Genomic DNA, 27,129 nt, shown 5'->3' with positions numbered 1-27,129 from the left:
ATAAGGGACAACATAATAAAATGATAATGCTTAATGCGGAAATAAAATCTAGCTAAGATTTAAACTAAGAGAATTAAAGAGACTGATACAATGTGAGCAGTTGTGAGATGAAATTCAGAGCTTCCGAGTTCTAGCCATCCTTCACCTTTTCCTCCCTTCAGTGAGAACTATCATTTGGTTTCCCACAAGATGTTGGAAGGATTGGAGGCCACTGGAAAAAAAAGGCACAGTGGAATATAAACCCCAGCCTTCTGATTCAAAAGACCTTTCTTTCCCATGAATACTCTATAACAGTGATCAAATATACTTATAATGGATTTATGGTGGAGAATTATATAACACTTGTGGGTGTTTTGTTTTCCAAATATCCCATATATGAAGCTGTGAATTACAGCTATATAACTTAGCAAAGCTTTAGGATATGATAAATAAAATAAAAATGACATAACTGTATTAGTCTATTGTTGTGTGCTCTTATGCCTAGAACTTTATTTCTGTTTCATTTGTTTTATTTTGTTTTTAATGAAGAGTAATTCAGAATATGAAAAAAGTACCAGAAATTTAATGATCAGTTGAGCCTCTCAGAACCAAGACAGGGTGAAGCCAGGAATGATAGAACTTTATCCCTTTATTCATTCAGAACTTTATCCCTCTTCTAGTAGGAAGACTTTTTCCAAGTATCTTTCAACCAAGGTTTCTTTTACTTTAAAACTCTTACCATGCATTTAGCATCTCATGATTAAACACACACACACACACACACACACACACAGATACACACTCTAAAAACAAGGCAAATATATTAGTTTCCTATTGCTGCTCTAGCAAATTAACACATACTTAGTGACTCAATACAACACACTTTTCTGGGGACTAGGACAAGGTCATCTTTGGGGAATGGGGAGCATTATTCTGCCTACCATAGAAAGTAAGGCCAAATATTTTCACCCTCTGATTCTCAGGAGAAATGAGGACAAACATTTATAACTGAATGATTTCAAACTCTTTCATCCATAACTTTATTAGCTCAGTCAAGAAACTAAGTCCCATAGAGGAAATCTGGCTTGAAGCCTGCTTTTTTGTAATTAAACTTTTACTGGAACACAACCATGTCCATTCATTTGTGCATTGACTGGCCTCACCCAGCAACAGACAGGCTGCCTAAAGACCTCCTGAGCCCACACCCCATTAGACACAGCCCTGCCCAGTAGATGGCCAGGACCCAGCTCTACCCACCAGTGAGAAGGCACCGCTTCAGAATCCCCTGGGCCCTAGTGCTGTCCCCCAGGAAGCCTGGCGTAGCCTCTGGATCAGCCTCACCCACCAGGGAGCAGAAAACAGATGTAAGAAAACCACAATCCCATAACCTGTGGACCTAACCTGCCCACAGCAGGCCAGACCCTGCCCTGGGACAAGGTGGGCACTGACCCTGCCCAGTAGCAGGCCAACACAAACTCCAGAACACTCCAGACCCAGTACCCACCTGTGTTTCAGGAACTGCCCCCACCCCTCCCACTAGTGATCTTATATCAGCTCTGGGACTCCTGGGCCCTGTAACCAGACTCCAGAACCTGATTCTGCCTTCCAGTAGTCCAGCACTAACACCAGGACTTAGTTTCACCCACCAGTGTGTGGGCAACAGCCCCGGAGTCTTATGTACCCTAACTCTTCCCATTAGTGAGCCAGCACTAGTCTTGGGGCCCCCCGGGGTTCTGCAGCTAGCTGCCTTGTGACCAGGCCCCACCAACCAGCAGCTGGCAGCCTCCACACAAGGCAGGTCCAAGCAACCAACCAGACCAGGGGCCAACCAAGCCTAATAGTCCACCCACATAGTCAGCCTGCCACAACTGAAGGACCCATGCAGGCCTAATAGGGAGAACTTCTAGAGCATATACCTTGGGTGACAAGAAGGGAGCACACTGCTGGGACACATAGGGCATCTGCAAAAGTCCCCTTCTCCAAGATGAGGAAACATAACCAACCTACTAGGTACATAAAAATAAAAACAGCAACTTAGGCAAAATGAAGTGACAGAGGAACATGTTCCATGAAGGAACAAAATGAAAACCCCAGAAGAACTAAATGAAGTGGATCTAGGCAATCTACATGAGAAAGGGTTCAAGGTAGTGATTGTAAAGATAATCAAAGAACTTGGGAGGAGAATGATGCAAAAAATGAGGTTAGAAGGTTTAAATAAGGAGTTAGAACAACCAAACAGAGATGAAAAATATTATAACTGAAATGAAAAATACACTAGAAGGAATAAAGTGTAGACTAATTGATAGAGAAACAGATCAGCAAGCTGGGAGACAGAGTAGTGGAAATCACTGCGGATGAACAGAGAAAAGAAAAGAGAATGAAAAGAAATGAGGACAGTTTAAGAGACCCCTGGAACAACATCAAGTGTACTAATATTTGCATTACACTCTCAGAAGGAGAAGAAAATGGGTCTGATAATGAATTTTAAGACAAAATAGCTGAAAACTTCCCTAACATGGGAAATGAAACAGTCATCCAAGTCCAGGAAGTGCAGAGTCACATATAAGATTAATCCAAAGAGGAACACACCAAACACTCCAACACATTGTAATTAAAATGACAAAAAGGGGGTCTTGAGAAGATGGCGGAAGAGTAAGATGTGGATATCACCTTACTCCCCACAAGATACATCAGAAATATACACGTGGAACTGCTCCTATAGAACACCTACTGAACGCTGGCAGAAGACCTCAGACCTCCCGAAAGGCAAGAAACTCCCCACATACCTGGGTAGGGCAAAAGAAAAAAGAAAAAACAGAGACAAAAGAATAGGGATGGGACCTGCACCAGTGGGAGGGAGCTGTGGAGGAGGAAAGGTTTCCACACACTAGGAAGCCCCTTTGCAGGTGGAGACTGTGCGTGGTGGAGGGGGGAGCTTCGGAACGGCAGAGGAGAGTGAAGCCACAGGGAGGGCAAAGCAGAGAGATTCCCGCACGGAGGATCGGTGTCAACCAGCACTTGCCAGCCCGAGAGACTTGTCTGCTCACCCGCCGGGGCGGGCGGGGGGTGGGAGCTGAGGCTTGGGCTTCGGTCGGAGTGCAGGGAGAGGACAGAGGTTGGTGGTGTGAACACAGCCTGAAGGGGGCTAGTGCACCACAGCTAGCCGGAAGGGAGTCCAGGCAACACTTGGGACCTGCCTAAGAGGCAAGAGACTTTTTCTTGTCTCTTTGCTTCCTGGTGCACGAGGAGAGGGGATTAAGAGCACTGCTTAAAAGAGCTCCAGAGATGGGAGCCAGCAGGGGCTATCAGCGCAGATCCCAGAGACAGGTATGAGACGCTAAGGCTGCTGCTGCAGCCACCATGAAGCCTGTGTGTGGGCTCAGGTCACTATCCACACCACCCCTCCCAGGAGTCTGTGCAGTCTGCCACTGCCAGGGTGCCGTGATCCAGGGACAACTTCCCCAGGAGAACGCACAGCGAACATCAGGCTGGTGCAACATCACACCAGCCTCTGCCACCACAGGCTTGCCCCACATCTGTACCCCTCCCTCCCCTCAGCTTGAGTGAGCCAGAGCCCCTGAATCAGCTGCTCTTTTAACCCCATCCTGTCTGAGTGAAGAACAGATGCCCTCAGGAGACCTACACAAAGACGCGGGTCCAAATCCAAAGCTGAGCCCCAGGAGCTGTGCGAACAAAGAAGAGAAAGGGAAATCTCTCCCAGCAGCCTCAGAAGCAGTGGATTAAAGCTCCAAAATCAACTTGATGTATGCTGCATCTGTGCAATAACTGAATAGACAACAAAACATCCCAAATTGAGGATGTGGACTTTGGGAGCAAGATATATTATTTTTTCCCCTTTTCCTCTTTTTGTGAGTGTGTATGTCTATGCTTCTGTATGAGATTTTGTCTGTATAGCTTTGCTTTCACCATTTGTCCTACGATTCTGTCCATCCGTTCTTTTTTTTTACATTAAAATTGTTTTTCATAACTATTTTTTATTTTAATAACTTCATTTTATTTTATCTTACTTTATTTTATTTTATTTTATCCTCGTTTCTTTCTTTCTTTCCAATTTTTCTCCCTTTTATTCTGAGCCATGTGGATGAAAGGCTCTTGGGGCTGCAGCCAGTAGTCAGTACTGTGCCTCTGACATGGGAGAGCCAACTTCAGGACACTCATCCAAAAGAGACCTCCCAGCCCCACGTAATACCAAATGACAAAAATCTCACAGAGATCTCCATCTCAACACCAAGACACAGCTTCATGCAACAACGAGCAAGCTACAGTGCTGGACACCATACACCAAACAACTAGCAAGAGAGGAACACAGCCCCATCCATTAGCACAGAGGCTGCCTAAAATCATAAGGCCACAGACTCCCCAAAACACACCACCAGACGTGGACCTGCCCACTAGAAAGACAAGATCCAGCCTCATCCACCAGAACACAGGCACAAGTCACCTCCATCAGGAGGCCTACACAACCCACTGAATCAACCCTAGCCACGGTGGACAGACACCAAAAACAATGGAAACTACGAACCAGCAGCCTGCAAAAAGGGGACGCCAAACACTGTAAGATAAGCAAAATGAGAAGACAGAAAAACACACAGCAGATGAAGGAGCAAGATAAAAACGCACCAAATCTAACAAATGAAGAGGAAATAGGCAGTCTACCTGAAAAAGAATTCAGAATAATGATACTAAAGATGATCCAAAATCTTGGAAATAGAATAGAGAAAATGCAAGAAATATTTAACAAGGACCTAGAAGAACTAAAGAGGAAACAAGCAACAATGAACAACACAATAAATGAAATTAAAACTACTCTAGAAGGGATCAATAGCAGAATAACTGAGGCAGAACGGATACGTGACCTGGAAGATAAAATAGCAGAAATAGCTACTGAAGAGCAGAATAAAGAAAGAAGAATGAAAGGAACTGAGGACAGTCTCAGAGACGTCTGTGACAGCATTAAACACACCAATATTTGAATTATAGAGGTCCCAGAAGAAGAAGAGAAAAAGAAAGGGACTGAGCAAATCTTTGAAGAGATTATAGTTGAAAACTTCCCTAATATGGGAAAGGAAATAGTTAATCAAGTCCAGGAAGCATAGAGAGTCCCGTACAAGATAAATCCAAGAAGAAACATGCCAAGACACATATTAATCAAACTATCAAAAATTAAATACAAAGAAAACATATTAAAAGCAGCAAGGGAAAAACCACAAATAACACACAAGGGAATCCCCATAAAGTTAACAGCTGATCTTTCAGCAGAAACTCTGCAAGTCAGAAGGGAATGGCAGGACATATTTAAAGTGATAAAGGAGAAAAACCTACAACCAAGATTACACTAGCCAAGAAGGATCTCATTCAGATTTGATGGAGAAATTAAAACTTTTACAGACAAGGAAAAGCTGAGAGACTTCAGAACCACAAAACCAGCTTTACAACAAATGCTAAAGGAACTTCTCTAGGCAAGAAACACAAGAGAAGGAAAAGACCTACAATAACAATGCCAAAAAAATTAAGAAAATGGGAATAAGAACATACATATCAATTATTACCTTAAATGTAAATGGATTAAATGCTCCCACCAAAAGACACAGACTGGCTGAATGGACACAAAAACAAGACCCATATATATGCTGTCTACAAGAGACCCACTTCAGACCTAGGGACACATACAGACTGAAAGTGAGGGGATGGAAAAAGATATTCCATGCAAATGGAAATCAAAAGAAAGCTAGAGTAGCAATTCTCATATCACAGAAAATAGATTTTAAAATAAAGACTGTTACAAGAGACAAAGAAAGACACTACATAATGATCAAGGGATTGATCCAAGAAGAAGATATAAAAATTGTAAATATTTATGCACCCAACATATGAACACATCAATACATAAGGCATATACACACAGCCATAGAAGGGAAAATCGACAGTAACACTTTCATAGTATGGGATTCTAACACCCCACTTTCACCAATGGACAGGACATCCAAAATGAAAATAAATAAGGAAACACAAGCTTAAATGGTACATTAAACACGATGGACTTAATTGATATTTATAGGATATTCCATCCAAAAACAACAGTATACACATTTTTCTAAAGTGCTCAAGGAACATTGTCCAGGATAGATCATATCTTGGGTCACAAATCTAGCCTTGATAAATTTAAGCAGTTGAAGTCGTATCAAGTATCTTTTCTGACCACAACGCTATTAGACTAGATATGAAAGACAGGAAAAGAGCTGTAAAATATACAAACACATGGAGGCTAAACAATAAACTACTTAATAATGAAGTGATCACTGAAGAAATCAAAAAATACCTAGACACAAATAACAATGAAAATACAATGACCCAAAACCTATGCGATGCAGTGCAAGCAGTTCTACGATGGAGGTTTATAGCAATACAATCCTACCTTAAGAAACAGGAAACATCTTGAATAAACAACCTAACCTTGCACCTAAAGCAATTAGAGAAAGAAGAACAAAAAAATCCCCCAAAGTTAGCAGAAGTAAAGAAATCATAAAGATCAGATCAGAAATAAATGAAAAAGAAATGAAGGAAATGATAACAAAGATCAATAAAACTAAAAGCTGGTCCTTTGAGAAGATAAACAAAATTGATTAACCATTAGCCAGGCTTACAAAGAAAAAAAGGGAAAAGACTCAAATCAATATAATTAGAAATGAAAAAGGAGAAGTAACAACTGACAATGCAGAAATACGAAGGATCATGAGAGATTACTACAAGCAACTCTATGCCAATAAAATGGACAACCTGGAAGAAATGGACAAATTCTTAGAAATGCACAACCTGCCGAGACTGAACCAGGAAGAAATAGAAAATATGACAGACCAATCACAAGCACTAAAATTGAAACTGTGATTAAAAACCTTCCTAGAAACAAAAGCCCAGGACCAGATGGCTTCACAGGCAAATTCTATCAAACATTTAGAGAAGAGCTAACACCCTTCCAAAATATAGCAGAGGAAGGAACACTCCCAATCTCATTTTACGAGGCCACCATCACCCTGATACCAAAATCAGACAAAGATGTCACAAAGAAAGAAAACTACAGGCCAATATCACTGAAGAACATAGATGCAAAAATCCTCAACAAAATACTAGCAAACAGAATCCAACAGCACATTAAAAGCATCATATACCATGATCAAGTGGGATTTATTCCAGGAATGCAAGGATTCTTCAATATACGCAAATCAATCGACGTGATACACCATATTAACAAATTGAAGGAGAAAAACCATATGATCATCTCAATAGATGCAGAGAAAGCTTTTGACAAAATTCAACACCCATTTATGATAAAAAACCTGCAGAAAATAGGCATAGAGGGAACTTTCCTCAACATGATAAAGGCCATATATGACAAACTCACAGCGAACATCATCCTCAATGGTGAAAAACTGAAAGCACTTCCACTAAGATCAGGAACAAGACAAGATTGCCCACTCTCACCACTATTATTCAACATAGTTTTGGAAGTTTTAGCCACAGCAATCAGAGAAGAAAAGGAAATAATGAAATCCAAATCAGAAAAGAAGAAATAAAGCTGTCACTGTTTGTAGATGACATGATACTATACATAGAGAATCCTAAAGATGCTACCAGAAAACTATTAGAGCTAATCAATGAATTTGGTAAAGTGGCAGGATACAAAATTAATGCACAGAAATCTCTCGCATTCCTATATACTAATGATGAAAAATCTGAAAGTGAAATTAAGAAAACACTCCCATTTAACATTGCAACAGAAAGAATAAAACATCTAGGAATAAACCTACCTAAGGAGACAAAAGACCTGTAGGCAGAAAATTATAAGTCACTGATGAAAGAAATTAAAGATGATACAAATAGATGGAGAGATATACCATGTTCTTGGATTGGAAGAATCAACCTTGTGAAAATGACTCTACTACCCAAAGCAATCTACAGATTCAATGCAATCCCTATGAAACTACCACTGGCATTTTTCACCGAACTAGAACAAAAAATTTCACAATTTGTATGGAAACACAAAAGACCCCAAATAGTCAGAGCAATTTTGAGACTCAAAAAAGGAGCTGGAGGAATCAGGCTCCCTGATTTCAGACTATACTACAAAGCTACAGTAATCAAGACAATATGGTACTGGCACAAATACAGAAATATAGATCAATGGAACAGGATAGGAATCCCAGAGATAAACTCACACACATAAATGGTCACCTTATCTTTGATAAAGGAGGCAAGAATATACAGTGGAGAAAAGACAGCCTCTTCAATAAGTGGTGCTGTGAAAACTGGACAGGTACATGTAAAAGTATGAAATTAGAACACTCCCTAACACCATACACAAAAATAAACTCAAAATGGATTAAAGACTTATATGTAAGGACAGACACTGTCAAATTCTTAGAGGAAAACATAGGCAGAACACTCTATGACAAAAATCACAGCCAGATCCTTTTTGACCCACCTCCTAGAGAAATGGAAATAAAACCAAAAATAAACAAATGGGACCTAATGAAACTTCAAAGCTTTTGCACAGCAAAGGAAACCATAAACAAGACCAAAAGACAACCCTCAGAATGGGCAGAAATATTTGCACATGAAGCAAATGACAAAGGATTAATCTCCAAAATTTACAAGCAGCTCATGCATCTCAATAACAAAAAGCCAACAACCGAATCCAAAAACGGGCACAATACCTAAATAGTCGTTTCTCCAAAGAAGATATACAGATTGCCAACAAACACATGAAAGAATGCTCAACCTTATTAATCATTATAGAAATGCAAATCAAAACTGCAATGGTATATCATCTCACACCGGTCAGAATGGCCATCATCAACAAACATACAAACAATAAATGCTGGAGAGGGTGTGGAGAAAAGGGAACACTCTTGCTTTGTTGGTGTGAATGTACATTGATATAGCCACTATGGAGAACAGTATGGACGTTCCTTAAGAAACTAAAAGTAGAACTACCATACGACCCAACAATCTCACTACTGGGCATACACCCTGAGAAAACCATAATTTAAAAAGTGTCATGTACCGGGGCTTCCCTGGTGGCGCAGTGGTTGAGAGTCCACCTGCCGATGCAGGGGACACGGGTTCGTGCCCCAGCCCGGGAAGATCCCACATGCTGCGGAGCGGCTGGGCCCCTGAGTCATGGCCACTGAGCCTGCGCATCCGGAGCCTGTGCTTGGCAACGGGAGAGGCCACAGCAGTGAGAGGCCCGCGTACAGCAACAACAACAACAACAAAAAAAGAGTCATGTACCACAATGTTCATTTCAGCTCTATTTACAATAGCCAGGACATGGAAGCAAACTAAATGTCCATCAACAGATGAATGGATATAGAAAATGTGGCACATATACACAATGGAATATTACTCAGCCATAAAAAGAAATGAAATTGCATTATTTGTAGTGAAGTGGATGGACCTAGAGTCTGTCATACAGAGTGAAGAAAGTCAGAAAGAGAAAGACAAATACTGTATGCTAACACATTTGTATGGAATGTAAGAAAAAAAAAAGATCATGAAGAAACTAGGGGTAAGATGGGAATGAAGACACAGACCTACTAGAGAATGGACTTGAGGATATGGGGAGGGGGAAGGGTAACCTTGGATAAAGTGAGAGAGTGGCATGGACATATATATACTACCAAAGGTAAAATAGATAGCCAGTGGGAAGCAGCCACATAGCACAGGGAGATCAGCTTGGTGGTTTGTGACCACCTAGAGGGGTGGGATAGGGAGGGTGGGAGGGAGGGAGGCACAAGAGGGAAGAGATATGGGAACATATGTATATGTATAACTGATTTACTTTGTTATAAAGCAGAAACTAACACACCAGTGTGAAGAAATTATACTCCAGTAAAGATGTTAAAAAAAATGACAAAAAGATAAAGAGAGAATATTAAAAGTAGAAAGGGAAAAACAACAAATAACATACAAGGGAACTCCCATAAGACTATCAGCTGATTTTTTCAGCAGAAACTCTGCAGGCCAGGAGGGAGTGGCACAGTATATTTAAAGTGATGAAAGAGAAAAATTTCCACCCAAGAATTCTCTACCCAGCAAGGTTCTTGTTCAGATTTGATGGAGAAATCAAAAACTTTACAGACAAGCAAAAGCTAAAAGAATTCAGCACCACCAAACCAGCTTCACAACAAATGTTGAAGGAATCTGTCTAGGCAAAAAAGAAAAGGCCACAATTAGAAACAAGAAAATTACAAAATGAAAAAGTTCACCAGTAAAGGCAAACATACAGCAAAGCTAGGAAATCATACACATACAAGCTAGTAAGGAGGTTAAAAGACAAAACTAGTAAAATCACCTGTATTCAGAGCAAGCAGTTAAGGGATACACAAAAGAATTAGACATAAAATATGATACCCAAAACAGTAATCATTATGGGAGGAGAGTACAAATGCAGGGATTTTAAAATGCATTTGAAATTAAGAGATCAGCAAATTAAAACAATCACATATATACATAGACTGCTATAAAAAAAAAAACCTGTGGTAACTGCAAACCAAAAACCTATAATAGATATGCACACATAAAAAGGAAAAGGACTTTAAAAACATAATATTAAACACAGTCATCAAATGACAAGAGAAGGGAAAAAGGAAGAAAAAAAAGACCTACAAAAACAACCCCAAAACCATTAACAAAGTGGCAACAAAACATGCATATCAATAATTACCTTAAATGTAAATAGACTAATTGCTCCAGCCAAAAGACACAGAGTCGCTGAATGGATACCAAAACAGGACCCATATATTTGCTGCCTACAGGAGAATAACTTCTGATCTAAAGACACACATAGACTTAGAATTCCCTGGTGGTCCAGTGGCTAGGACTCTGTGCTTCCACTGAAGGGGGTGTGGGTCAGAGAATTAAGATCCTGAGAGCCATGTGGCATGGCCAAAAAAAAAAAAAAATAGGCACACAGAAAGTGAGGGGATGGAAAAAAGTATTCCATGCAAATGGAAATCAAAAGAAAGCCGGAGTAGCAATACTTATAGTAGACAAAATAGACTTTAAGATAAAGACTGTTACAAGAGACAAAGACACTACATAATGATGAAGGGATCAATCCAAGAAGAAGATATAACAATTGTGAATATACAGGCACCCAGCATAGGAGCACCTAAATATTGAATATAGAAAGCAAATATGAACAGACATAAAGGGAGAAATTGACAGTAACCCAATAATAGAAGGGGACTTTAACACCTCACTTACATCAATGGACAGATCATCCAGACAGATCATCCAGACAGAAAATGAATCTGGAAACTCTGGCCTTAAATGACCCATTAGAGCAGCTGAACTTAATAGATATGTAGAGAACACTCCATTTGAAAGCCACAGAACACATTCGTTTCAAGTGCACATGGAACATTCTCCAGGATAGGTCACATGCTAGCCTACAAAACAAGTCTCAGTAAATTTAAGAAAACTGAAATCATATCAAGCATGTTTTCAGATCACAACACTTTGAGACTAGAAACCAATTATAAGAAAAAAACTACAAAAAACACAAACACATGGAAGCTAAACAATATGCTACTAAACAATCAGTGGATCACTAAGGAGTGAATTTCAAATTTATAAGGCTACACAAAAACTTGATCATGATTGAATTTTCAATAAAAATAAAAAAATTTAGATTATCGTAATTATGATTATTATTATGATATCATACAGCAGCATTTATTGGAACTTAATAAAGCACTGTGCCAAATACATTGTATACAAGTTCATTTTGTATACACACAAAATTTGTAAACAGCAGCTTCAATTTCCAGATGAAGAAATCAAGGTTTTAAAATAAGTATCTTCCCAAGATAACACAACTAGTAAGTAGAAGTGCTAGGATCTAGACAGAAGTCTCTGCTGTATATCTGTTTAATCATTTATTTAATCATTGTAATTTTGTTAGGATGTTATTCTAACAAATTTTCCTAATCATATTAGGAAATATGATTATTTTCCATTTAAATTATTGCATAAGTGTACACAGCAATTATGGATCTCTTTCTTCTCTGATGCAGGATGCTGTAAGGAAAAATAAGATTTTTCTGTAGAGACAGAATGCTTGGGCTTGAAGGTAGTTAGACTCCTACTACCTTTATAAACTTTCCAAGTCATCTAAATGCCTGGGACTTCTTCCTTATCTATAACTGTCATTTATGACATCAACTTCAGGTAATATACAAGATACCACTTTGAAACCATTGGGAACTATACACACAGTCTTAGCCTAAGTACAGTTTTAAGAGATACAAATGTGCCCAAGCTACATTTTACAATTTGGAGAGCATTTTCAAGAAATGGAAAACTTAAGAACATTCATATTTTTACTTGTAGAATTTCATATGAGAGAGTGACTATTTTAGAATTTTTAAAAATGACACTCCCAGGGTCTCTGGATCCCAGCTCCCTAGCTTACTGCATTTATATGAAGGTAATATTCCAGGGTCTTATAAAGATAAGAGAAGGTATATACAAGAATGCAAAAAATCCTCAAGAACCACTATATTGACTCATACACACAATTCTACTTGATTTTCATATTTTGCTTTATAATAGGGAATTCATGACTTAAAGACAAAAATTGATGATTATGTTCATTACGTATAGACATAATTTATGTTATTATTGTAGTCAAATTGCTATTTTATATTACTGGATAGAATTTAGTATTGAATTAGAAAAAAATTACCTTTAAATATTTCCTGTTTGTATACTAGGTCGTATACTACAACCTAACAGTATTCTGAATGCACATTCTGGACTTTGCCTAGAGAAACTACTTAGGAGAGTATAGGCAGTAACTCATTTCTGTCATCTTTACGTTCCCAAATATATGCTGTCTCATACACTTAAACGCATGTGTGGGATTAAAGATGGCTACACATTCTTTGCTACTTCTCCCATTGAGTCATGAAGTCTAATATTCTTCCCCTTCAATACTGGTTAGCTTTTTTGATTTGCTTTACTATAGAATGCATAGAGGTAATGTTCAGGAGCTACTTGGGTACTCCCCTAGGCCTCTTGGAACACTCTTTTTGGGGATCCAGAACTTCCATGTAAAGGGTATGGTTCCCCTGAGACCACCATGCTAGAATGGTCATGTGTAGGTGCTCTGGTTGTCCCATCTAAGTCAGCCTTCTAGCCCTCCCTACCAAGGTGACAGACATAAAATTAAAGCCAACTTGACCCTCCCAGCCAGACCATGTCCCAGGTGAATACCACTTACTGACCTCAATCAACGCCATGGGCAACTGAAGAATTGCCAGCAAAGCATTACTCAAATCATGACCTCTTCCCCACAAAACCATGGGATATTATAAAATGGTTCTTGTTTTAAGTCATGAAGTTTTGGGTTAGCTTCTTATGAAGCAGTAGATAACTAGAACAGTGCATAAAAGGTAATAATTGCATATTAATGCCAGAAGTCTTAAATTTCCATAAATCAGTAATAAACTACCACTACTGATAGTTCAGTCCGTACACATAATTATTGTACACTAGATATAGATAACCACACTATGGTAAATAAATACTATGCACAAGAATGCTTGTATCTCACAAAGGGCACTGAATTTTATTGTAATTCCTCTCATATTCCATAATGGCAAGATTATCTAAGTACCCTAAATAATATTCATTTGCAGTCTTACAAATAAACCAAATTAACTAAAATAATGGTTATCTCAGATGCAGTGAAAGAGGCTTGCTTATACCCATAAGCCACTACTTGCACGTCACTCCATACAACTCTATGTTAAGTTAAAGGAATATCTGGGTTAGAAAGAACAGTAAGACTCTCAAAATTCATAAACAAGGTGTTTTAAAAAAATATATCATGGAATTGTCTTCAGGGACAATTTCCTTTTCTTTGCTTCTGTATGAATAGGTAAAATATTTAGAAATGTTTTCTTATTTTTCCACACAGCCTAAGGTAAGAGGAGTAAATATGAGTTGTAAAGAAAGCTCCATGGTGCACACAGGGACACCAAATCTTTTCTTTGCCTTTTCTTTTTTGCCTTGGCCTATAAAGAAACTAGCTTAGAACTGAGTATCTATCAGTAGCTCTTGACCTAACAGGATTAATAGATTTCAGAATTTTCCAAGTTTCCTTGGAATCTATTTTCCAAATTTAGTTTGGGTTCAAGTTCCTCCATGAAAATTAAGGATCCTAAAGAAACCAAACAAAATGCATTTATTTTAAACAATATATCTTCTTGATCAAATCTGTATAATAAATGTCAAAACATATAGGTAGGTAATTGAATGGTTTGAATATTACAAACAGTGCTGGCCAAATGTCCATTGGCTGAGATCCGTAACAGAGAGTGGTTTCAGTTTTAAAGTAGGTAAGATTCATTAACAGTTGTATTACAAGGAGGGAGACAAAAATAGTAAACGTAAGCAACAATAATGTCAAAATGGTAAGAGTTAAAAAGTATAGAACTAAAATATCACTTGAAGTTGGTAGCTAATCTGTTACAACACACTTTCTACTGGTCCTGATTGTTAGAGTGATATTGTGAGTCAGGTTTTATATAAACATGATTAATGAAATAAGAGAGTGGAATCAATATTACGCTCTGATTCAGAAAACTTGGAGTGGCAAAAATGTGTTTTAACAAGTCTTCCAGGTTAATTCTGATGCCTGTTAATATTCTGGCTTAGACTGTAACTACTTCTACAAAGATCACAAAGTCAAATACTTAAAACAAAGATCAATAGTTGCATTAAAGCTCCTTTCCTTCTAAAAATTATCTTCTTAGGATACTAGCATGTATGACCATTGTTGAACAGACTCTCCTGATCTTCAAGTGGAATATTTGCCTGTAATTTGTAAAGAAGCAGACTGTCCTAGAGTTGAAAGGGATGCTCAATAAACTGAAAGGTATATAATTGAGAAAAAATAAATTATTGACATTTTTTCGAGTTAAGGTATATTAGGAGTTCTATTTCCCCTTGGATATAGAAAACTGGGACTAGTGTTCCTTCTACCCTAGCAAGAAAACCTATGTAAAGTAAAAAAATCACAACTTTGCTGAACACATCAAAGAGCCAAAGTCACTAGTCAACCAAGTAGTATCAAATCCACTGACTCTCAGCCCCTGCCAAGGAGAGATGAGACACGAGCATGTCACCAGTGACAGACTACAGCTAGAAGAGATGCTCGGTTCCATATAACTAGGTTAGATGCATTCAGCTACAATTGTAATGTATTGTAAAGGTCAGCTGTGGACTAGAGTATAGCACCCTAGGAGCTGTAGACACAAGAGTTTGCACCCACTTGCAGGCTCTTCTCCATGGACTTCAATCTCCTGCTCATGAGAAAGACTGTGGGAAGAGTAGGAGTTAGGCAAGTACCTTTCTTGGTGTTGCAGGCTTGGAGGGGGAAGTGGTCACTGCTGGGAGAAAAGCATGAAGTCCTGTTGCAACCTTTCTCTGGAAAATAAAGTAAGCCTCTGGGGGAGGAGCAGAAAACCTGTCAACACCAGGGCAAACATGCAGACCCACTGTAGCCACAGGAAAGCTTAAACAAACAAACAAACAAATAAAACTTCCAACCCTGGGGAAGTCTTGGACTCAGGAGCCTACACCAATAATATCAGAGACCTGCTACAACTGGGAGAGGGAAAAGAAACTCTCCCAGAGAAGACCAACCAGAGATAGATGGAGTTTGGCTGCCAGGAAGAGAAGAGGCAGGACCACTGAGAAAGGCTATTTCTAAGACCTAGAAACAGATCCTGTCTAAGGTAGAGAACCCCTTGTCCTCACCACCAGACTACCAAGCACCAAGCAGTGTGTAACTGCAGTCTATCACTGGTTGAGGGAAAAAAGTGTGAAGAGGGATACAGTTTGTGATAGAGATGAAAGCAGAAGCTAAAGGTAAAGGAGAAACATTGAGAAAATGCATCTGAAATTCCAGCCTTCAATCTAAGAGAAAGGAATTAAAGCCAATGGTTCACTGAAGGTAATCATAGGAACAAGACAACCCAAACTCAGCTAATTACTGACTATATTCACTCAACAACATCCCTTCCCATATACACACATTCACTAACAGCCTAACAGAAGAGATGTAACCATTTCCAGACATAAAGTCTCTACTGTTAAGCTCAAAATGTCTGATGTTTAATCAAAAATTACATGACACACAAAAAGGCAAGAAGAAAAGCACAGTGTTAAGAGAGAAAATAATCAACAGAGCAGACTCAAACATGACCCCTATGTTTAATCTATCAAATGAGAAATTTCAGCAGAGATGGTGTTATGAATTGAATTGTGCATCCTGGCCAAACACATGCATTGAAGCCCTAAACCCAATGTGATTGCGTTAGGAGACAGGTCCTTTAGGGAGGTAATCAAGGTTAAATGAGGTCATAAGGGTGAGGCCAGATCCCACAGGGCTAATGTCCTTATAAGAAGATGAAGAGACACCAGAGCATGCACTCTCTGTCTCTGTCTCTCTCTCTCTCCATATGTACACACAGAGGAAAGACCAAGTGAGGACACAGTGATAAAGCAGCCATCTACAAGTCAGGAAAAGAGGCCTCACCAGACACCAGTCCCCACAGTCCCTTGATCTTGAACATCTAGCCTCCAGATCTGTGAGAAAATACATTTTTGTTGTTTTAGCCACTCAATTTGTGGTATTTTGTTATGGCCACCTAAGCAGACTAATACACAGGAACTCTACTAAAAAATCAAATGGAAATTCAAGAAATAAAAAAACATGATAAGGGAGATAAAGAATACCTCTGTCAAACTCATAAGTAGACTTAAGACAACTGAATAGACAATCATTGAACTTGAAGATCGGCCCATAGAAATAATCCAAGCTTAAAGACAAAAAGAGTGGCAAAAAAATAACAGAATTCAAGAGTTATGGGATAATATGAAACAATCTCACATATGTGTAATTTGAATCCCAGAAGAAGAGAGACAATAATTCAGGAGAAGTTTGTCAAGAAATAATGGTCAAGAGTTTTCAAAAATTCATGGCAGTCATCACAACATAGATGCAAGAAATTCAAAGATTTCTCAGAAGGATAAATTACTAAACAGATAGACAGATGGACACACACACACACACACACACACACATACACACTCCCAGATACATTATATTCAAAGTGTTGATAAAAAAATGTTGAAGGCAGCCATCAGAGAAAAGAATCATTATTTCCACAGGAATAAAATTAAGATTTACCACAGACATTAAAAACCATGAAGGACAGAAAATAGTGGAGTCAGGTATTTAAAGTGCAGCTGAGAAAACAAAATTGCTATCTTAGAATTTTATACCCAATGAAAATATCTTTGAGTATAAAATACATACTCTGCACAGACTTACTCTACACACAATATAAAAAGAAATTCTTCAGGGAGAAGGAATATGATACCAGATGAAACTTGGATGTACACACACACACAAAAGTCTTCAGGAAAATCCATTTTCCCAACTGCCTTAGCTATTGCACTGCTGAAAAGAATGCAGCCTTTGCATCTCAGCCCATAAGCTTCAGAGAGTGATCATCTCAGTCAGGGTCTTCAACAGGACTGGAAAGCAATCAAATCCTACAGTGCTGTTATCTTAGCACCTAGCATCCTTCCAAAGAGTGGATGAAATGAATTGATGTCTCTTTTCAAAAAGTCATACACTGATATCTTACAAATACAGTGATTGGAAGGAACTCCATAATAGGAATATGAATATCTCAGTGACAGTCTCTAATAATATTATTATTATGTTGCATATGAATAAGATGTCTTTATTGACCAAAAAAACCCACTGAAGGAAAGGGTTCAAACAGACTTTCAAAATTAACTGGACTGGTCCAGTAAGCTACAGTGGACTGGTAGCCTCATTCTTAAGACAATTTCTTGTCCTTTGTTATGGTTCTTGTTAGACTGTCCTGAACTTTGTTAGTTGGCATTCCTTCCTGCTTTTGACAACAGCATATTTCAGAAAATTGTTAAAATTTCTATATTCCTATGATTCTATTTCTTTAAAGTATACTCTTCAAGTATTCTGTAGCCTATAATGAAATTTAAGATGTACTGCCAGATGACCAGGACAGAATGCAAGATTCATAGAATACAGGAGAGAGGACATATATTACATTCATATTTGAATTTGGAAGAAGTCTAATGATAACGGTACTCATCTAAAGAGGGCAACTACATTATGCAAAAATAATATTCCATAAACCATAAGACAAAATTAGTTTTATTATAAAAATACATATGCTTTGTATATGAGTCATATAGAATTGACACAACTGATAGAATTTACTATGCTGCATTGAAGTGAATACTTATTGCTTTCTTGCTGAATTTCTGATATTTTTGTTCCTTCATTTATATCTCCATTTGGAAACATTATTTCAATAACATATTAGGAAGTAGAACATATTGTTTTGTAGTAATTTTGGTAATGCCTTTTAAAGCATCCCATCCAGGATAAGAAGACTGTACAAGAACTACATGGCTACCATTACTATCACCTTGATCTAGGAAATCAGGAATTTATTTAGTGTTAGTAGGAAAACATAAGAAAGAAAGTCTTTCCCACCTGCCTACTAATTCAATTCAATTAAATAAACATTCATTTTATTTATTTTATTTCCATGCACTAGCTGTGCAAGATACGGGCAGGCAGCTTAACAGAAAAAAGAACAACACGCTCACTTACTAATTTGATTCGATGACCAGGAGTTGCACTGATTTCCCATGTGCATTCTTTCCTGCTTGGGTACTTGTCTGGCCAGTTGGGACTAGTGATGAAGCCACTTGGACTGTGAATCTTCTGTTCACACTCAGCTGTGCCAATAATGATAAAATCAATTAGTGTGGAAATCTAGCCCAGAATTGGGCCAGCAAGGAAGTAGCCTGTTTACACACTATCCTGATGAAAGATTTTCCTCAATAACTAATCATCACTCTAGTCTCCAGTATCATATTCATCTGCTTTGGTAAACCTGTTGCATAATCATTATCATAATCAGAAAATGTTTGGTTTTGGGTTCACATGAAATTGTGTTTACAATGAATTAAATAAATGTCTACAAGAAAATGAACTCTTTTTAACTGCTGGATCTGTAAGTTTAGATTTTAACAGAGCAACATTATTGACAATCAAAGTTATCAACTCTTGGTATGTGCAAAATATTTAATGCAATGCCACAACAAAAATGACTATGTCGTTTTCAGTTATTTTCTTCCTATTAACAGAAACATCATTTATAGCTAACTAGTATCACTAAGCCACTTTATGAAACATGTCTTTACATTTTCTCTCTCTCTTTGTTAAAGTATACACTTGAATGCTTAAACCATAATTTTAGCTGCTGAAGTAAATTATCTGTCATTTCATCACAGTGAAATGAAGCACTAAGGGGAAAAATATGTAAACAGCTACTAGCTTCTGAATTAATTTAAGAAAATGTCATTCAATTAACATGAAATTTCTTTTAGGTCTTACAATTTAAACAACTTCATCTTGGAGGGGACCATCCAATATTGTTAATTTCAAACTTCAAAAGCATGTAATATCCTCAGACTGTATTCTATCTATATAATTTATGAAGTGTCACCCTGCACATCCTGGCTTAGGCTGGAAATTATTTGTTATGTATTGTGTAACCGATTCTAAAATACAATTAATTCTGTGAAATTTTCCAAGAAATCTCTGGGGAAATCCTCTACTATATGGAAAAAACACTTGTGGCACTACAGGGCTGCACAGTAAGGACAAAATGACTGACATTACTGTGCTGTTGGCACATGCTCTCCGACTAGACCTTTGCTTTAATTGTGCCGGGTTTCCATAGGGAGATTTGGATTCTTAACCAAGGAACACAAAAAAAGGGTGAAATTTAGCTCCTTTCAAACTATATAGGGTCATGCAGCAAGACAGTAGTCTTAAAGTCTGGATCCTGTCTTGACAAGGTTTCCTAAATCCCATTATCCCTGTCCTTGCCTTGGCCATATGAAGTGTGGAATCTCCCAGATCTGGCAAATAGTTCAGTTTATAAGACAAAGCCAAGAGGCTCACTGCTAAACTGTATAAGGCACCTGTACTATAGCAGTGGTGAAAGAAAATCCATCCCCTTTACTAACAGTAAAGATGAACTTTATTAGGGGTGCCTGGATATAGTTCCATTTAAAAAGAAGTCCTTTCTTGAAAATATTTACTCTAATGAAGAGAGACTTTGGATATCTAAATTTATTTGCTACCTGTGAGTGACAGGCTACATGCATACTCTGAAAAGCTGTCTCTTTTTTATTTCTGAATTACCTTCCACATTTCAAAATAACTGGGCCTATTCCCCAGCCTATTGATTTATCAGAATACTTTACCAAGTTACACATATCACAATCTCATTGGTTTATGCTCATACATGAAAGTAAAAAGAGAAAAAAATCCTACTTGCATATGATTCTGGGCAATGTCATTAACTCTGTGAAATAAAAAGGAAAAAAATGTGACATATGACCATATTTGAATGGAACTGAATGGAACAAGGGTCAATTCAGGGTATTCTGTACTATTGGAATGTGAATACAAAGAAGTGCTATCTACCTGTGGTTCTAGTCAGGCACCCACCACTCTACATGTTCTAATGACTAGTTATGAAACCTGCCTTAGTAATAAATCCAAGTTAAATGGAAAATTCAGGAGCAGACCCACAAAGGAAGAAATAAGACCTGAATAACTATTTCTTGTTCCCATGTAGCTCATATTGGCTCAGGAGATTAAGATAATTATCTTTATAAAACCTTGGAATATGGTAAGAATTTGGGACCAAAAACTGGTAGGCTACTATTGAGTTACTAGGATGCTTCTGTGTGTGTGTGTGCTGGGGAGGGGGCAAAACCATGACTTAAAACTCTAAATGGCACAGTATTTTCAAATGTCTTTCTTCTGGTAGGCATTTGAATTTGATACTCCTGGTATTTAAAGTGACATCACTCATGTAGCACATATATGAGATATTTTGGGGAGGGAAATTGAACCAAATGTAAAACATTTAGCAGAAGTTAAGTTTAAATATGGAGATAGTTATAAGGTCTGTTCTGTGAAGACTGAGGGATAATGTAGTGCCTTTCTGGCTGCCAGATGGCATCACAGCAGCTTCTATGTCTGTTATACAAAGTTATTCTAATTCCAACCATATATGAAGTGCAGTACCTTTAGGTAATACAAGGTTTCCAATAGTATGACTTGGATCTTTGAACACTGCATGTATTTTTATTTTTGACATTTGAACAGTTAACATTTAACACTCATTGATATGATTAACTCTACCTGGAAGGACTGCTTTACCCAAACTGCATGAAATTCTAGATGTTGTCAAAAAAAGAACACTTCTTTCATACCTTCCTTGCAATCATGTTTATTTTCATGCAGCACAAATCCATTACGGCACTGACACATGTAGCTTCCCATTGTGTTGACACACTCATGTTGGCACCCGCCATTATCCTTAGAGCACTCATCTTTGTCTAGCAAAGAGATAACCCCATAGATTAGTAAGTAGCTTTAAAAACAAAGGATATCAAAGGAGAGTCATTTAGTTGTGGTTAACACTGGCAAAGGGTAAACTAAGTCACAGCTTTCCGTGTTCTCAACATAAAACAAACAAAAAAAAAATCAAAAAATTTAGTGTCTTAGTTCTACCCACTCCTTCTTTAGCTTGGAGCCTTGTGCCATGAATTGTTTCCAAGATCATTTGCACCAGGGTGACAACATGTAGTCCTCTTTCATTCCTATGCTAGAGAAGTTTTGAGTAGGGTAAAGGAAATGAAAGAATATTTTTCCAACTAATCCTAAACATTTATAGCCAATTTTTAAAATAAATAAAAAATTGTGAGTAGTTTGATTAAATGCAAATCATGGCATTTAAGTGGAGGGAAATCCTTCACTATATTAACCATGGTGTATAGGCAGAGGCTAAACACATTTCCAAGATTTGTGTGTAATCGTTTTTTAAAAATCACTCAGTATAATTACTGTAGTTGATTTTTTTCATTAACTTTGCAGTTATGCTTAGCATTAATAAATCTGAACATTTTATAATATTTCAAGACAGAATAAGGCATCATTAGACACTCTTAAAAAAGAAACAATTTATATATTTTAAACTAATCTCCTCTAGCAGACCAGTTTATTAATAAGTAAAAAGGCTTTTAGTGTGCTAGAAGTAAAGGTCAGAATAGGAAATACGAGCTTTAAGAAATTGACAACAAATTCACTACAGGGAAAAAATCCCAACTATATTAGCAGACAGTCAATTCAGTGAGAGGCATCAGCCACCATATTATGTTGCTTAGCTATCATTCCATGACTGGCTTGTCCTTTAAAGTAAGTACTGGCCTCTGCTCCTGACACATACATATGATGACACATCACTCAGACCTTCCCCACCCCCATAGCACAGAGAACAAAAAGGACGCACGACAGTCACATCAAAGGTCAGGCTGAATTCAAAATTTATACTGTGAACTGATTTTTCTAGTGAGAATTTGTGAGCTCATGGTGGCACACAAATAGCAAATGTTATTTTTGCCTTTGTAATCAAATCAATATTCCCCCTATGGAGATGGGTTTAGGAAAGACATTTTTATCCAAGGATCTGATAGTAATTTTTATGAATGCAACTATTTTTTCCGATTTTGTAGACTGATAACACGACATAGCACATATATGCTATGTCTTATATTGCCAATTCATGCATTGGCAATATAAGAATATTCTATATACATACAGGCAGTCCCAAAGTTCTAAAGAATATATCAGGATCAATATATCTGCAATTTATGTGTTCTCTACCTATCCTTAACACTTCCATTACACTTTTAATACTTACTATGGAGGCTAAGCAGAGGAGAAAAAAAGCATAGAATAAAGAAAATTTATCTCTAAGAGAACATCAAACATCAAAATATATAAGAAATCAGAAATTAATAGAGAATTAGCCTTGTAAAATTAATTTTAGAGAAATTCATAATTTGGAAGTCCCATTACCTTAATTGTATCAACAGTGAAAATTACATGTGGTAAGTTGTGAATGACCTGTGCAGAATGGGTGAATGCTGAACCATACTTCCTACTACCATGCTGTCAGCTACCTGCATTTCCTTTCAGACAGTCAAGCAGTAGATGATTTAAATTTACTATTTTAACACACCTTTCTAGGGGCTCTTAAGATGCTTTGGAAAAATACTTCTTCATGAGTTGATGCAGAAATACACTTCATCATTGTTAAAAGGAAAGAGCCAATTTAAAAATTTCTGGTGCTAGAATTACTCTGAAATAGACACATATTTCCTATAAAAATATTTATCTAATGTTTGCTTGGTATACTTAAAACCTGATATAGTGAACTTTAGTTGTACTCTAGGTCAACCAGATTTTTGAGGGTTGTTTGGAAATCTAAGAATTGTAAGTAAAGTAATTTAGAAAAAATTAGTTCACATTTGCAATTGACTGGTAAACAGGTTGCTCAGTGACAAACCTATCAGAGCAGGGACTGCCTGAGTCATCCTTTCATTTGGATCTGTTTAGACTACCATACATGAGAGATATAAAAATGTTAAAAGAAAGAACACAAGTTAGTATTGCTGAATTTTTAAACCTACAGTCATTTTATAATGAAAACAATTCCAAAACATAAAATATTTCTAACATTTAAACTTCATTCTAGTGGAAATCTCATGTTGCTAGGTGATATTTGTAAGGAGAGTTATTTTCTTTAGATCTGATAGAACATAATCTGACTTGCAGTAATAGTAAGTAAAGAGAAATAAAGTTGAAAGTGAAACCATTCATATTTGAATAGTAGTTTTTTGTAGCCAGTTTTTCCTATTTCTATTGTGCTGGAAAAATAATTTTTAGAGGAAGAAGAATAAAATGAGGAAGAAGAGGAGGAGGAGCATGAAGATTTTATATAGTCATATTATCTAAGTATCTTATTTTTCAGTGTTCCAGTTGATAAATGTTTCCTGTCTTCTTCCCTGCGTCAAACATTTCTTAATACAAGTGATGTCACATTAAAATTGAGTTATCAAATACACTGCTAGAATATATGTATAGGTTAATCTAAAGCTTAGCTAAAATTCAAAATTGGACAAATCAAAATAGAAATTAAAAGCAGCAGATAAAAGTCATCATCCCCAGCAAAGTAGCATTTAAAATTGTGCTGGCATATGCCAAATAGTCAATATGAAAAGACAAAATTTTAGTAAACATTGGAATACTTGGAATTATCCAGACTTTTTAATATCACACAAACAAAGAAAGCTGTTTATTTAACTTAATATCATAAAAGATGAGTTCCACAAATATATTCTGAACTTATTATAAAAGGTCATCAAACTTGAGGAAAAAAAATACTATTAGCAAATATAATTCTGTTTTCACTTTCTTTCCTTTTCTCCTCTTAGGACACAAACTACTAATATTTTGAACAATGAAAATCCAAAGAAAGAGAGAAGGAAGGAGGTTGCAGAGTTTTAAAAATTTCTCAGAAAGTCTGCATAACAAATTCAATAATTGAGAATTCTATCAATGATTCATTTGAAATTTTCTAACATTTTCATACTATAAGCATGGAATTTAAAAAATAGTTTTTATTAGTAAGAGAAACAAACATTTTATTGAGTAGAAATCAAAACATTTAATCTTTGCAGGTGGAAATTAGCCTCCTTCTTTGGAATGGACATATCTGATTTCCATTCCTTCATGCTAGATGAAGGAAAGGTCCATTATTATGGAAAAAGGAAGTGGCATTTTCCCATCAGAGGCCTGCAGAGTATCCTTGAGACTGTCAGAGGCCATTAGTCTATGAATAATACATACTGGATGGGACTGAAGTGGCAACCTGTATCAAGTTCTTGCAAGATTCAAAAATAAAAATTTTCTCTTTGCAGAAAGCTTCCTTGTCTGTAGGAAAAAGAAGTAAAGGGTCCACGCACCAGAACAGAAACACATGAGCAGATATACTTACAATAAATGCTCAAATATAAAATAAACAGATCACACACATTCATGCATACACACATACACCCCATGCATGTGTGCACGCATACAAGACACACACAGGTTTCAACATAAAACTGTTGAAAAAATAATCACCTTCAAAAGACCTCTGATAAGCTCTACTGAGAGCAACGACAGACAATTTGATCTTTCTAAAACATGCAAATATTTAAATATCATTTATCATGAAACTTGGAACAGGATTCAGAATCATAGGAGAGCTCTATTTGAAATTAATCACACTAATATTTAATGTTTTGTTAGAATAATATCAGGTTGAATTTATTCTAAAAATACCTATGACCATTCCATGAAAGAAATGGTGTACAGGAGGAACAATGTAAAGAAATATCTATAAACACTGAAAGGTAGATAAGATGAGGAGCAGGTCAGTTGAAATCACTTGAATACAGAGGTAGAAATATCACACAAATCATTTTATCTGACTCCTATATTTGTTACAGACAGAAATAAACTGGGAATCAAGAAATCTGGGTTTTACTGCATTTCTGCTACTGTGCAGGTCACTGGGTCCATCAGGAAAGGATCACGTTCCCATTAAGTTACCCGTGAGGGGGACTGCCATTTAATGAGGTTATCCTTCAAGTCATCATTGAGTCTTTTCACCACTACCAGGTTGCCTAAAGAAGGTGGAATGTCTATGCGCAGCTCTCACTGCCTGAAGTTATTTGTTACATTATTCCCAAATAATGAACAGTGTGATTAAATTAAAAGTCCAGTTTCCCAAATGTTGCTGCTTTTACATGCATAAAATCCTACTAATATTTCCTTTAAGTTTAACCTATTTAAAGAAAAATAATTTTGTTCTGAGTAGAATACAATTAATTTTGCTTAATCACTTAAAATAAGTAAACTATATCATGTATACTTATGCAGATTTGTATACTTGTGTTAAAATATAACATCACATAAAATTAAGTTTGGTTTTACTATCATAAAAGTAAAGTAATTATTGTTAATCTATAAACAAACCTCATTCATTCCAAGAAAATAGCAGTATTATATTGTTGAACCAGATCTCTTCTAGAAAATGCCTATGCCATTATATTCTGAATTACATAAAAAATTTAATAGACATGTAATTTTACATCATGTTCAAATAGCCTTACTTTTATAGTTGTAATTTCCTTATTTACTTTCATATTATTTCATTATATTGCTTTATAACATACCCTTAATATCAGAACTATATGACACTAATTTTTACAGAGGAGCTTGTGGATATTCTGCTGTATAAACCAATCACTTCTAGATTTTCAAGCTACAGCATTTTTCATGACTAATTTAAGACACTAAATAAGAATTTATGTGATGGTTTCTTGCTTTGATGTGCATGGAAGTGACAGAAATCTGTATTAATTATTTTGCTAATAAGTTCTTAGTGTCATTCTTCCAATTCCATTTCTTAGGTCTATAAAGTGCTTATTTAAAATCAGAGGCTATGTGCAAAAATAAGTAAAATCTCAGTATGATTATTTCATTAAATAATTGTAGTTTTTAAAATAATGCTAAAGTTTATTTCATTATATTCATTAAAAATCTAAATACATTTCCTTGTGTTTTTTCTTCCTTGATGTATCACTTAGTTGCAAGACAGCTAGAAGTTATTTTTAAATAGCTTTCCTTTACAAAATATATGAAATCACTTATAATATTGTTTCTTTTTAAATTGAATTTCTTGATAATATTTCTGAGAAAAAGTATGCTGAAAAAATAGCTAAACATGGTATATTTCTCATTATGTTTTCATAAATTCATAATCACTTCTAAACTTTTTAGAAAACTGGCTATAAACAGAACCACTTAAGATTAAGTCTCCAGACAGGGTGAGAGGGAGACACAAGAGGGAGGAGATATTGGGATATATGTATATGTATAGCTGATTCACTTTGTTATACAGCAGAAACTAACACACCATTGTAAAGCAATTATACTCCAATAAAGATGTTAAAAAAAAAGTTTGTCTCCATCAAATGTTTCTGGATTAACATACACAATACAGCAAACATTTA

The 27,129-nt window shown here is 36.7% G+C and overlaps 1 protein-coding gene across 7 annotated transcripts in view; it reads right to left on the bottom strand.

Moving 5' to 3' along the window:
* The window catches only part of TLL1 (tolloid like 1), a 267,057-nt gene that overhangs the window by 19,149 nt on the left and 220,779 nt on the right, over positions 1–27,129 (bottom strand). For all 7 annotated transcript variants that reach the window (XM_067736574.1, XM_067736575.1, XM_067736576.1 and 4 more), the window contains 2 exons: positions 21,436–21,561; positions 18,749–18,876 (listed from right to left, as the gene is read on the bottom strand). In XM_067736574.1, coding sequence (XP_067592675.1) covers positions 18,749–18,876; positions 21,436–21,561 — 254 coding nt within the window. The remainder of the gene's footprint in view (positions 1–18,748; positions 18,877–21,435; positions 21,562–27,129) is intronic.

The sequence above is a fragment of the Pseudorca crassidens genome, chromosome 4, assembly GCF_039906515.1.
Source record: "Pseudorca crassidens isolate mPseCra1 chromosome 4, mPseCra1.hap1, whole genome shotgun sequence".
Taxonomy (NCBI): Eukaryota; Metazoa; Chordata; class Mammalia; order Artiodactyla; family Delphinidae; genus Pseudorca; species Pseudorca crassidens.
This window is presented reverse-complemented; position numbering and strand designations above follow the sequence as displayed.